Genomic DNA, 12,226 nt, shown 5'->3' on the forward strand with positions numbered 1-12,226 from the left:
TTGCCGTTCATCTTGAAGATAGAATTGGTGGGATTTGCTGTTGAGTTGGATGTGGAAGCTGAGAGAATTTGTGGAATCAAAGATGATGACTAGGTTTCTGTTTTGGGTGATGTCAGATGGATAATGGAGTCATTCTCCACACAGAGAAGGTCTTGGGGGAAGAGGGTGGGAAAGGGCAGAAATCAGGAGTCCTTTTTCGGAGATGCCAGTGAAACATACAAGTGGAGATTTCAAGTAGGAAATTGAGTAATGAGGCTGGAGTCCAGAGGAAAAGCTGTTATTTATTTAACTTAGTCACCCGTTCCTGAACATTTTCTTTTTTTCTCATTTTCCCTATTATGCTATTACTTTATAGTCTGTTGTGAAGAACTGCATATGTAGGTGTTCCTGTACATGTTCTTTTTATTCATTCCTTAGAGTATACCATTATGTGTGAGATCACACACGTATCAGTGTATCTGTGTCAGAGTTACGTCCCACTATAGGGCTTTAGTTACTAATTGTGCATTATCTCCATTCCATCTATGCCTTAGAACTGCCATAGAGACAACAGAGAAAGGGGACAGTGCACAGCCCCAGGCAGATACTGTGTGGGAAAAAAAGAAAATGAACTGGCCATTTTCAGATTGGTCTTTTTGGATTCAGCTTCCCAGTTTTGTGTATCCATAGCTGAGATTTATTCTTTACCTTTCCCGAGAACAGAGGTATAAAGGAAGAGTGTGTCATACTTCAAGAATAAGCATGGCATTAGATCTGACCTTTTGGAGGCTCAGGAATAAGTGACTTGAGGTAGCTTTACAGTGAATGTGTACAAAAAACCACAGCCCAAGAAGACAGTTTCAGGTTTTGCTTTGCTCTTCACACATTACTGGCATAGATCATTGTTCCTCAGAAGTTTTTGGAATGTCAGTGACCTTTCCTCACTTGAGAGAAACAAGATATCCCATGGTGAAAAGAAGAGAAACTGGAGCAGTGGGAGCCCTCCGTCCAAAAACCATTAATCTGAAGTTCTTCAGGGAAAGAGAGTGTCTCATGTATGCAGGAACATTTCTCCCAGGCTTTGTGCCTGCCTTGCTGCAAGCTGGAGAAAGGCTGAAGAGTTCATACTTTAGCGTTCTATGTATTTTAAGTCAGTTTTTGAAGACTGAGTGTGGCTGTAGTACGGCATTGAACAGAGGTCCTGGTCAGTTTTAGATTTAATCCCAGCCTACCACTTGCCAAGCCCTGAGCCCCCAGGGTACTCGGTTCTTCTACTCGACTTGGGGTTTTGTAACTACCTGACATTAGGTATTCCTATTCATTTATTCTTTTCTGTATTCTTAGCGTAGAATCTCCAGGAGATCAGGAACGTGGTTTAGTTTATTGCTGTATCCCCAGCACCTAGAATAACATCTAGCCCATAATTAGTTCTCAGTAATTACCAAATGAAGGAGTGACTGAATAGGGGCTGTTTACCATTTTGTGCCTTAGATTCCTCATATGTTGGAGGTGATGATGTTAACATCCACCTCGTAAGATGTTATGAGGACTAAATAAGGGAACCAAGCACTGTCTGGCAGCACTGAGGCTGGGTTTAATCAGTGGGAGCTGGCACTGGAATTATCATTTTCACTCTATACGAAGCTGGGCTGGGCACTGCTGGTTAGCCTCGTTTTATTTTTTGTGTTTAAAGTTCGCATTAGTTCTTAGAATGCTGTGCACCTCTATCAGTGAGGGGGTATGTTTTGGTGATACATTTCACTATGGGAAACTGAAACGGTAGATGTGGGAAAATGTACACATGGTGATGATGCACTGTGGAATGTTCCCCTTTCTTTAGAGCTACACCAGAATGGAGGGGAGAGCCCGGTCAACCCCGTACACCCAGCTCCTAGACAAGGCCATCTCAGCACATTTGTGGAATTAATGCATGATCAGACCTCAGCCCAGTGTCACCTTCCCTTGCTCTGGCGCAGTCCAGGCCTAGTACGCAGTGTTTGTCAGCATCACTTCTATGGTGAAGGGACTTCATATGTCTGTACTGTTCCCCAGCACCTGGCATGGTGCTCAGTCAATGTTTGTTAAATGAATGAGTGTGGGAGGACATCTCCTGAGCCCCTTCACGCCCAACTCTGTTGAAAAGAGCTCTGATGTTAGAGAAACAGTCTGATTCGTCTCGTTGCTGTGCTGCATTTCTAGGCAGCACCTCCCTGTGTGGGGAGCCTTCCTCTCAAGATCAATAACGGGTGGGCTCTCGTGGTTTCTCCTCTTTGCTCCTAGGGACAGTATGATTTGGTGAAATGCCTGGCTCCCATTCGAGACCCCAAGACCGAGCAGGATGGGCATGATATTGAAAACGAGTGTCTGGGGATGGCTGTCCTGGCCATCTCACACTATGCCATGATGAAGAAGATGCAGTTGCCAGAACTGCCCAAGGACATCAGGTAAAGCTTCCCGCTGGCCGAAGTGTTGATTGTGAGGATGGTGGTGTTTCTACATGTTCTTACACATTTCAGCTTAATTACTGCCAGGGTTTGGCTGACCCTTGCTCTCTGTGAAACCCAGATCTTATTTAGAATGTTGACTACATACATGTAGAATAATTATAATTGTGTCTTGATTTTGGATGTTGGCTGCTAATCTCAGAAATTTGTGCTTGGGTGAAATTTCTGGGCTGAGGATGCCAATAAAATTAGTGACCCCCAGGCCTTCTCCATCCCCTCCTTGCCCATGGTGGACACTGCCTTCTATCACTGCATTTTTTCCTTTTGTTTTGGACCCATCTTAAAAATCCTTCTCAATACGGTTCTATAAGCAGCTACTACCATCCCCAGCCTGAACTCAATGCATTGTAGAAGTTCACTACAGAGCTGTTAATTCTAATGTGAGAATTGATCAACTGCTATTAAATTTCTCAAGGAAACTGCATTTACTTAAAAATAACATTTGAGATCAAGTCTCTGTGAAGGAATATTTAAGTTCTGTCCATCTGTGACATCAGTTAGCTTTTTTTTCACCAACGGGTTATTAGGATTGTCATAAATGAAGACAGTCTCATTTTCAAGAAGGGATTTCGTAGCTGCATTGTTTGTGATAGGCAGCGTGCGTCTTCTCATAAGGTTGCTGCTTGTTTGTCCTTGGCTTGACCAGAGAGTCTAGAGCAGATCACAGCCCGCTCCTCAGTGATGCAGGGATTGAGTCGATACATGCTCAACTGCTGCTTTCTCTTTTTTCTGTGGCCTTCACTTTGGGCACTTTGTCTTTATTTTTTCATAAGCTGAATTGAAAAATGACAGTTCTTCTCTAATTCTCTTTATTATATTACATTAATCTAAAAGAAAAATTACAACATTTGTTGAGGATAAATCCCAAACTTCACAGTTTTCCACTGTTCTGAAGCCACTCCATGCAGCAGGGATGACCTGGGGCCAGGTGCTGTCTCAGTCCTGGAAGTAACAAGCAGACCATTCTCCATATTTGTTTGTCCCCCAGTGGACTTGTTCTTTGTTTCATGGGCACTCAACATTCTTCTCAACATTGACTCCTGTTCTAGCAGTATATCAGCTTTCTTAGATTCTGTTTGTTGTAGATGCTCGCCCACTAGCACCTGGATAGGTAACTAATCTTTCAGCTTACCTGTTGATCTTTTAAATAGTATATCTGATTCATAGTCACAGGGCAAACACTAAGTCTTTTGTATTAATTAGCCTTAGTTTGTCTGTGTCTGTCTGTCTGTCTGTCTCTCTCTCTCTCTCTCTGTCTCTTTTTTTTTGGAGGTGGAGTTTTGCTCTTGTTGCCCAGGCTGAAGTGCAATGGCGTGATCTTGGCTCACTGCAACCTCCGCCTCCCAGGTTCAAGTGATTCTCCTGCCTCAGCCTCCTGAGTAGCTGGGATTACAGGCATGTGCCACCATACCCAGCTACTTTTGTATTTTTAGTAGAGACGGGGTTTCTTCATGTTGGTCAGGCTGGTCTCGCACTCCCAACCTCAAGTGATCCGCCCGCCTTAGCCTCCCAAAGTGCTGGGATTACAGGCATGAGCCACCATGCCCAGCCTGTCTTTCTCATTTTTAAAATAAAAAATGTGATTTGTTTAGAAAAGTTATAAATCAGACATGCAAATAGAACATACAAAGCATCTCTCATCACACGAAGAGATAATTTCTCCTAACACCTTGCAGATCGTTTTCTAATCGATGCTCAATCCTAATAACAGTGTGTAGATATGAGTACTAATGTGCACAAGAATGGTGAAGCTAGCAAGCAAAAATGTAGATGCCCTGCCTTGGTGACCCAGAAAATTGGGCAATACCTGTAGCAATTCCCATTTCAGTGAAATCTGTGGAGCATGTGCTTTTCTTTTCTTTCCCGGTTTCTATTCATCTCCATCTCCTTATGGTGGTCATCTTCAGTGCTTACTCCATCTAACGTCCTCTGGGAGTAGATCTCCCTTTCCCATTTGGCAACATGTGGATTCATGGACTTAGATTTGTTTCTCAACTATTTTCTCCTAACCTGTACATGAAAAAGAGATGTACTTTTCTACTCTCTTTTAGCTACAAGCGATATATTCCAGAAACATTGAATAAGTCCATCAGACAGAGGAACCTTCTCACCAGGATGCGGATAAATAATGTTTTCAAGGATTTCCTAAAGGAATTTAACAACAAGACCATTTGTGACAGCAGCGTGTCCACGCATGACCTAAAGGTGAAATACTTGGCTACCTTGGAAACTTTGACAAAACATTATGGCGCTGAAATATTTGAGACTTCCATGTTACTGATTTCATCAGAAAATGAGATGAATTGGTTTCATTCAAATGACAGTGGAAACGTTCTGTACTATGAAGTGATGGTGACTGGGAATCTTGGAATCCAGTGGAGGCATAAACCAAATGTAAGTGGCTGTTGGCAGTCAATCAAAGAGAACATTCCCATGTCACATAGCGTATGCTGTTTATCCTGCTGGAGTCATCTGTCTGCATGTCCGTCACTCTCACAGGCTGAGTTTATTTAGGAGACCATGTATCATTCATCTTTTATTTCATCCCTTAGCACAAGGTCTAAATAAGTATTTATTGAGTTGTGTAGGGAAATGTAACAACATGTATAATATGTAGTAGTATAATAACAGCAGATAGTTCCTGAGTGTTTACCATGTGCCAAGTTCTTTTCTAAGCATTTTACAGGTATTAACTCATTTATTTCTAAAAATAAAAAAACCTTTGAGGGAAGTATTGCTATTATCTCCATTTTACAGATGAATACAAAGAGGCACAGAGAAATTAAATTTGCCCGAGGTTATGACTAAGAAGCATTTGTGCCGAGAGTTGAAGTTAGGCCTCTGGCTCTGTGAAATTGACTAAATGATTTTGCTTTATGGAAGCTTCTTTATGAGATATTTATTGGATGAAGAAATAGAGCAGAGTGGCTTAAGAGCATGGGTTTTAGACCCATGTAGACGTGGTTCGGATCCTAGCTTCATGACTTACATGGCCTTAGGAGAGTTAGTTCACCTTTATCAGCAGCTAGAAATTACTCATCTGTTAAATGGAGGTACTGTCTAACTTATAAGGTTGTGAAGAAACTAAATGACATTTATCACAAAGCCTGGCAATATAATAAATGTTGAATAAATTATAGCTGTTACAATTATTATTACTGTAATTAATAATATTAAAGTAAATGTGGGTGGGTGCAGTGGCTCACACCTGTAACCCCAGCACTTTGGGAAGCTGAGGCAGGCAGATCACTTGAGCCCAGGAGTTCGAGCCCAGCCTGGGCAACGTGGCCTAACCTTATCTTTACAAAATATACAAAAATTAGCAGGATGTGGTGGCACATGCCTGTGGTCCTAGCTACTTGGGGGGCTGAGTTGGAAGGATTGCCTGAGCCTGGGAGGTCAAGGCTACAGTGAGCCATGACCGTGCCACTGCACTCCAGCCTGGGTGACAGCAATACACTGTCTCAAAAAATTAAATAAATAAAATATGAGACTCATTTTCTCCTCCTGTTTTATTCTCATGCTAAAACAATAATGCCTGATACTTACTGAGGGCTTTCTATATAGTAGGTTCTGTATACTATGTTCGTTAGCACTTGTCTAATCTCAGAGAACCCTGTGAAGATGTAAGCTCTCTATTTCATGAATAGGGAAAACGAGGCTCAAAGAGATGAGGTAACTAGTTAAGTAATTGGCAGAGTTAAGTAATTAACCTAGATTTCTGGTCTCCAGGGCTCATGCAACACAAAATATTTTCCCTTGTGCAGATATATATTATTCAGTGTGTAGATTATTTCAAGCATGAGATACATATCTTCTCTTGAAAATCCCGACTCGACTACTGTTCTAAAGTCAAGACGATTGGTGATAGAAGGAGAAAGCTCATGTTCAGCCCAGTGGTAATTGGGAAGAGTATGTTATCTGTCTGTGTCAAAGCATGTATAGTAGTCTGGAAGTGAGGAGACCTGAATGTAGATGCATGTCTAGTGAACAGTGATTTCCCTTTCTGAGTTTCCGTGCACATTATGTATTATATAATTTAGACAGTGTGCTCATTAAGGTGTCTTCCAGATGTGAAAGCCCAGGATTCCCTGATACAACCCAGTTTTTGGTCCTAAGCCTGCGGGTGCCAACTCCCCCAGTCCTTCTGCAAGTCCAGACGAGCTGGCTTTCTCCTCCTTGGGCCTAGGCCCTGCATAGGTTTGCCAGCAGCATTGACCTTTTACCAACAGAAAAAGAAGAAAGCAACTTAACTTTGTCCCTTTTATGTATCTTATCAGGTTGTTTCTGTTGAAAAGGAAAAAAATAAACTGAAGCGGAAAAAACTGGAAAGTAAACACAAGAAGGATGAGGAGAAAAACAAGATCCGGGAAGAGTGGAACAATTTTTCTTACTTCCCTGAAATCACTCACATTGTAATAAAGGAATCTGTGGTCAGCATTAACAAGCAGGACAACAAGAAAATGGTAAGTTTGTCCCAGAAGCTCTTAAGTTTGGATCTGGTGATGAGAGGGAGAATTGCTGAGTTCCGTTCTGTAGCACATGATTTTCAGAGTTCCTGTCCTAAAGAGAAAATAGGATTTTCTTATTGAAGCCAAAAAGTTCCTATTACCAAAGCATTATCAGTGTTTTAAAGTTACACCGATACATTCCAGTGCCTTTCTTTGGTCTCAGAAATGTGAATCCGCCTTAGGATTTGCTTCCCTCCCAAATATACCTCAGCATCAATATTTAATTCACAAAGCTAGTGGATTTGAAGGAAAAGAAAACCAGCGAATGTCAGTGTTTCCTCCCAAGGGCTCTGGCACAGCCTCTCTGCTGAGCTGAAGTGCAAAGCAGGAAGCCCTGCGTTGCCCTCAAGCGAGCCTCAGCCACAGTGGCAGTCAGCGATGTGGTGTCAGGCACACCCCAGTGACTCTCGGACAGAGGAAGGGGTGTTTAATCTCACTTCCTCTTTTTTGGTATCACTTGAGGACATAATCTAAACAAGCAGGAAGTGGGAACTCTGCCAAAATAAACCTGTTTGTGTCAGGGGAAGTCACAGCCAACAGCATGCAGAGAGAGCGGCTGGTGAGACAGCGAGCACTCTTCAGGTGAGTGGAACCAACACCAGGAAAGGCCACGTTCTGCCAAAATGTGGCAGATACCGTGTCACAAGGATAACACTTAGTGCTGAGGAAGAGCCTGGTGATACGGTTTAGGGCAGACAGTCACTCTCTTGTATTCAGAATAACTTGTCTTTCTGGTATAACCTTTTGGAAAACAGTTTGGCAACCTGTTAAAAGCCTTGAAAATATTTATATATCCCTCTGTTCAGGAATCTAGAGAATGAATCTTATCTTCCAGAAACAATGTGAGAGGCAGGTTGTAGTTTATGAATAAGAATGTTCATTCTACTAGTATTTGAAGTGTGAAAATTCTGAAAAGAAATATACAATAATAGGAGAATAGGAAAATAAATCACAATTTGCCTGAGTAGCAGAACATTAGGTAGTCAGATTGCTGAATTTTTTAATGACCTGGAAAAAAAGGTCAGGGAAAAAAGCAGGATATAAAACTTTACCTATAGAATGGGACCAATTTTGTTCAAAATATCAATAGGTATCCTTGTATATACCCATGCTGTTAGAAAAATAACCAAATATTAACAGCTACTTATTTATGGTGGTATTATGAATGGTTTTAACTTTCTTATTCTCCCCTCCTTTTTTTTTAAACAAAAAACATACATTAATTTTGCTAGAAAAATATAGTAAAAACAAAGTGAAGAGAGAAGTGGAAGAACTCAGATGGACGTTAGTAGAAAGGTGCAAAATGGAGGGAGAAAAGAAGTGCTGTTTATGGAGCACATCCTGGATATTAGGCGCCATGTTATATGCTGCATCCTGGATATTAGGCCCCGTGTTATATGCTGCATCCTGGATATTAGGCCCCGTGTTATATGCTGCATCCTGGATATTAGGCCCTGTGTTATATGCTGCATCCTGGATATTAGGGTACCCGTGTTATATGCTGTGCCTCTGTCTTGTCTGTCTTAGTCCTTATGAGAACCTTAGAGGACCGAGCATCAGCTCTACTTGAAATGAGGAATCTGAGACTAATCAAGAGACGTGGGATCTTGCACAGGGTCACTTAGGGAGAAAGTGGCAGGCACTTGCCCAGCTCTGTCTGGTGTCTGCCTGTGCATTTTGCCTGTGTTGCTTTGGTTTCTAAGGCATTATCATCCCCCAGAGACCCTGAAGGGAGTGAGGGAGAGGCCGACATGTCCGTGATCTGGCTCTTCAACATGGTGCATGCTTGGTGCACATTTTATGAGCCTGCCCCATCCTGTTCTGTCCTGACTGACACAGTCAAGTCTAGCACCAACACAAGTTGGTGCACCTATCATGTAAGTCAGAGCTCACCCTGGCCACATGGGCCAGTGACTCTATGCCAAGCTACAGTGCTGTGGAGGGAGCAGGAGGACGGCAGGAAGAAAGTAATACTTGATTCCTCCATTAGTTGGTTTTTCTTTACCACGCTAGCCCTTACTATTGTCAGGCACTTCCTATTCTGAGCACTTCACAAATATCACCTCTTTTAATTTTCATGTCAACCCTATGAGTGGGTATGTTAGGGGAAAACTGAGGCACAAAGAGGTTAAGTAACCTGTCCAAGGTCACACAGCTGTTAGGTTAAAATATTTGAAATTGCCAATATTTGACCATTTTGACCTATAAAAATGATGATTCCATATGCATAACCCTACTAGCAGGTTGTGAGGCTTCGACTGGAACCAGAGCAGCTGGCTCTGGAGCCTGAGCTGAGGGTTGACCACTGCTCCATACCGTCTGTTTAGAATCTCACGCCCTCATTGTCGCCTCCCAGCCATGGGATTTCCAAGCCCTTTAATCAGGCAGTACTTTGAAGAAACCCTGATACCAGCATGTTGTTAAGTCAGACCTTGACGTATCGATCACTTCTCTCTGCATCTCCTTGGCATCCCCATTTCTGTTTAGACTCCTGCTCTCAGGAAACGTAAGTGCAGATGTGGTTTTGCTTATCATGTGGCTGGGTGAGGGGCTGCCCAGGCCAGCCTGCCCCTTGTTCCAGAGCATCTTGAATTTGCTCTTCAGGGATATCCACAGGTGGGTGCCTGGTCACACCCGCAAGGCAGCGTGCTCAGTGTGGTTTCTTTCCTAAGGCACCATTCCTGTGGTGACCCTGCCCCCTCCAGGCCTCCTTGCTCGTAGCCCCAGGCATGCTTCCTTTGCCATCACAGCTGGACTAGGCCCCTGACCTCCCTCCTGCCGAGTGGCTTGTCCCCCCTGCTCCTTTTTCCCTTCACTGTCCTCTCGTGTCTACCACCTGCCTCTCCTTTCTACAGGCTATGAAAGTCATTTTGCTCTTTTTTGAAGCCTCAGGTGCTTTTTAATGTTTTTTGTGAGTCAAAGCTCCAAATCACGGCTTTTGCATACCTTCCCTTGCCGGGAAACGTTCTTGATTGACCTCATAGTTCCTGTCAAATGGGCAGTCTCTTCAGGGATCAGTGATCAAGACAAAAGTACCCCATATCTACAACACAGGTGTCTTTCAGAAGACCTCCCTTGATGGAAAGCCCCCTCCCTCCTTCTCCACAGGTGCCTTTGCCTCTTCCCACTCTGTGTAAGATGCGCTGCTCCCTCCAACTCTCAGAGCTCCCTAGGCTTGATCTAGCAACCTCTTCACTGGGCCTGGGATTATTCCTAGATTAAAATCTAGGAGTTTCACCTTATAGAGCAGGTCTGCTATGAGATGAACCACACTGCCTCTGTTTCTTTTCTCCCAAGCAGGAATAATGCTGATTCAGCCACTTACTGTTTAGTGCCAAGATCAGGGTGCATGCTCTGCCCCTTCCCACCTCTACTTTTATGCCTCTGCCACCTTGATTCAGGCTTCCTCTTCTCCCGTCTGGACCCGGGGGACAGCTTCTCTGCATGTCTCCCTGCCTGCCACAGCCTCCCCCACCACGTCACCCGCCACACACACACACACACACACACACACACGCACGCACGCACACACTAACCTCATCTGATAGTTTGAGATAATAGATGGGAAAATGTGTTGAACAGTGAAAGTCCTATGTAAATGCAAGGGAGACTGGGCGCAGTGGCTCACGGCTGTAATCCCAGCACTTTGGGAGACCAAGGTGGGAGATCACTCGAGGTCAGGAGTTCAAGACCAGTCTGGCCAACATGGTGAAACCCCATATCTACTAAAAATACAAAAGTTAGCCAGGCGTGGTGGCAGGTGCCTGTAATTCCAGCTACTTGGGAGGCTGAGGCAGAAAAATCACTTGGACCCAGGAGGCGGAGGTTGCAGTGAGCCAAGATCTTGCCACTGCACTCCAGCCTGGGTGACAGAGTGAAACCCCATCTTAAAATAAATAAAATAAATAAATAAATAAATAAATAAATAAATGCAAGGGATATATTTAGTACTGATGAAAAGGTTGTCCCTTTGAGGTTCCCACTGGGTTATAAAAATCTTCTCACCATGTACCTCCCTATAGAGTCAGCTGCTTAAGCTGATAGAGACATGATGTAACCATGGGGATTTCTTCTCTCTCAATAGGAACTGAAGCTCTCTTCCCATGAGGAGGCCTTGTCCTTTGTGTCACTGGTAGATGGCTACTTCCGGCTCACCGCAGACGCCCATCATTACCTCTGCACCGACGTGGCCCCCCCGTTGATCGTCCACAACATACAGAATGGCTGTCATGGTCCAATCTGGTTGGTCCTAGAGCCTTTTCAATTGCCTTTGGTGTGCAGAGAGCCCATGTTTTAGTGATGGGGCATGTCATCATTGTTTAGGTCAGGCCAGTTGACCGTGCTGCCTGGTACTTGTTGGCTGTCCTCCTTTCTTCCCTGCTGTCCAAGCTCTGGTCAGGCCTTCCTGTAATCTCCTACCATCCTTTTTGCAGCAGCCCCTCAACGCTACTTCTTTATGTGGATCTCTCCTCATAGTTTAACCCCCTCACCTCTTCATAGCTGATCAAGAAGTACTACACTTTGTGATTTCTTGCTGTGTCAAACAATGCGGGCAATTCAAGAACACAGCTGAGCATGCTGCCATGTGCCTGTAGTTTCAGCTCCTTGAGAGACTAAGGTGGGAGGATCACTTGAGCTCAGGAGTTCCATTCTAGCCTGGGCAACATAGCAAGATCCCATCTCTAAAATATATAAAAGAAGAAAAAGAAAGATCAGATGAAGATCTCAGCATCAGACAGTATAGTAAATGGAATCGTCAGTCAGCTTGTCCCAAGGTGCCAGGTGAACAGTGGGGACCGTGAGGGTGATACAGCCTTAAGGCCAGAAGGGGCTGTGTGGGATGTCTTGTCCCACCTGCATCTCAGAACTGGCAGCCTGTGCTCAAATACCTCTGGTGATGGCCAATGTATGAGGCAGCCCATGGATTCGAGCTCTGACTGAGAGAGATGTACATACCTTTCTGATATGGAGCTGTAGTTAACTTCTCTATAACTTCTGTCTACTCACTTGAATTCTGCCTTTTGAGACAACAGGGATTCTGTTGACTTTCTCTTACATATGACAGCCCTTCAGGCAAAGGAAAACAGCCAGCTGCTGTGTTTCTTCTGAGCCTGTCTCTTCAGACCACAGAATATCTGGGGAAGCATCTCTTCTGCCACCTTCCACATGATGTGCTTCTCATCTTTTTCCCTCTTCCGGCTACCTTGTGGACAGGTAGCTTAGTAGTCACAT

At 43.9% G+C, this 12,226-nt stretch overlaps 1 protein-coding gene across 2 annotated transcripts in view; it reads left to right on the top strand.

Annotated features, from left to right (window-relative positions):
- JAK1 (Janus kinase 1) overlaps positions 1-12,226 on the top strand; it is a 237,098-nt gene that overhangs the window by 199,352 nt on the left and 25,520 nt on the right. For both annotated transcript variants that reach the window (XM_038000953.2, XM_007978453.3), the window contains exons 6-9: positions 2,260-2,423; positions 4,535-4,877; positions 6,764-6,949; positions 11,079-11,236. In XM_038000953.2, coding sequence (XP_037856881.1) covers positions 2,260-2,423; positions 4,535-4,877; positions 6,764-6,949; positions 11,079-11,236 — 851 coding nt within the window. The remainder of the gene's footprint in view (positions 1-2,259; positions 2,424-4,534; positions 4,878-6,763; positions 6,950-11,078; positions 11,237-12,226) is intronic.

Source organism: Chlorocebus sabaeus, chromosome 20 (assembly GCF_047675955.1).
Source record: "Chlorocebus sabaeus isolate Y175 chromosome 20, mChlSab1.0.hap1, whole genome shotgun sequence".
In the NCBI taxonomy this organism is placed as follows: domain Eukaryota; kingdom Metazoa; phylum Chordata; class Mammalia; order Primates; family Cercopithecidae; genus Chlorocebus; species Chlorocebus sabaeus.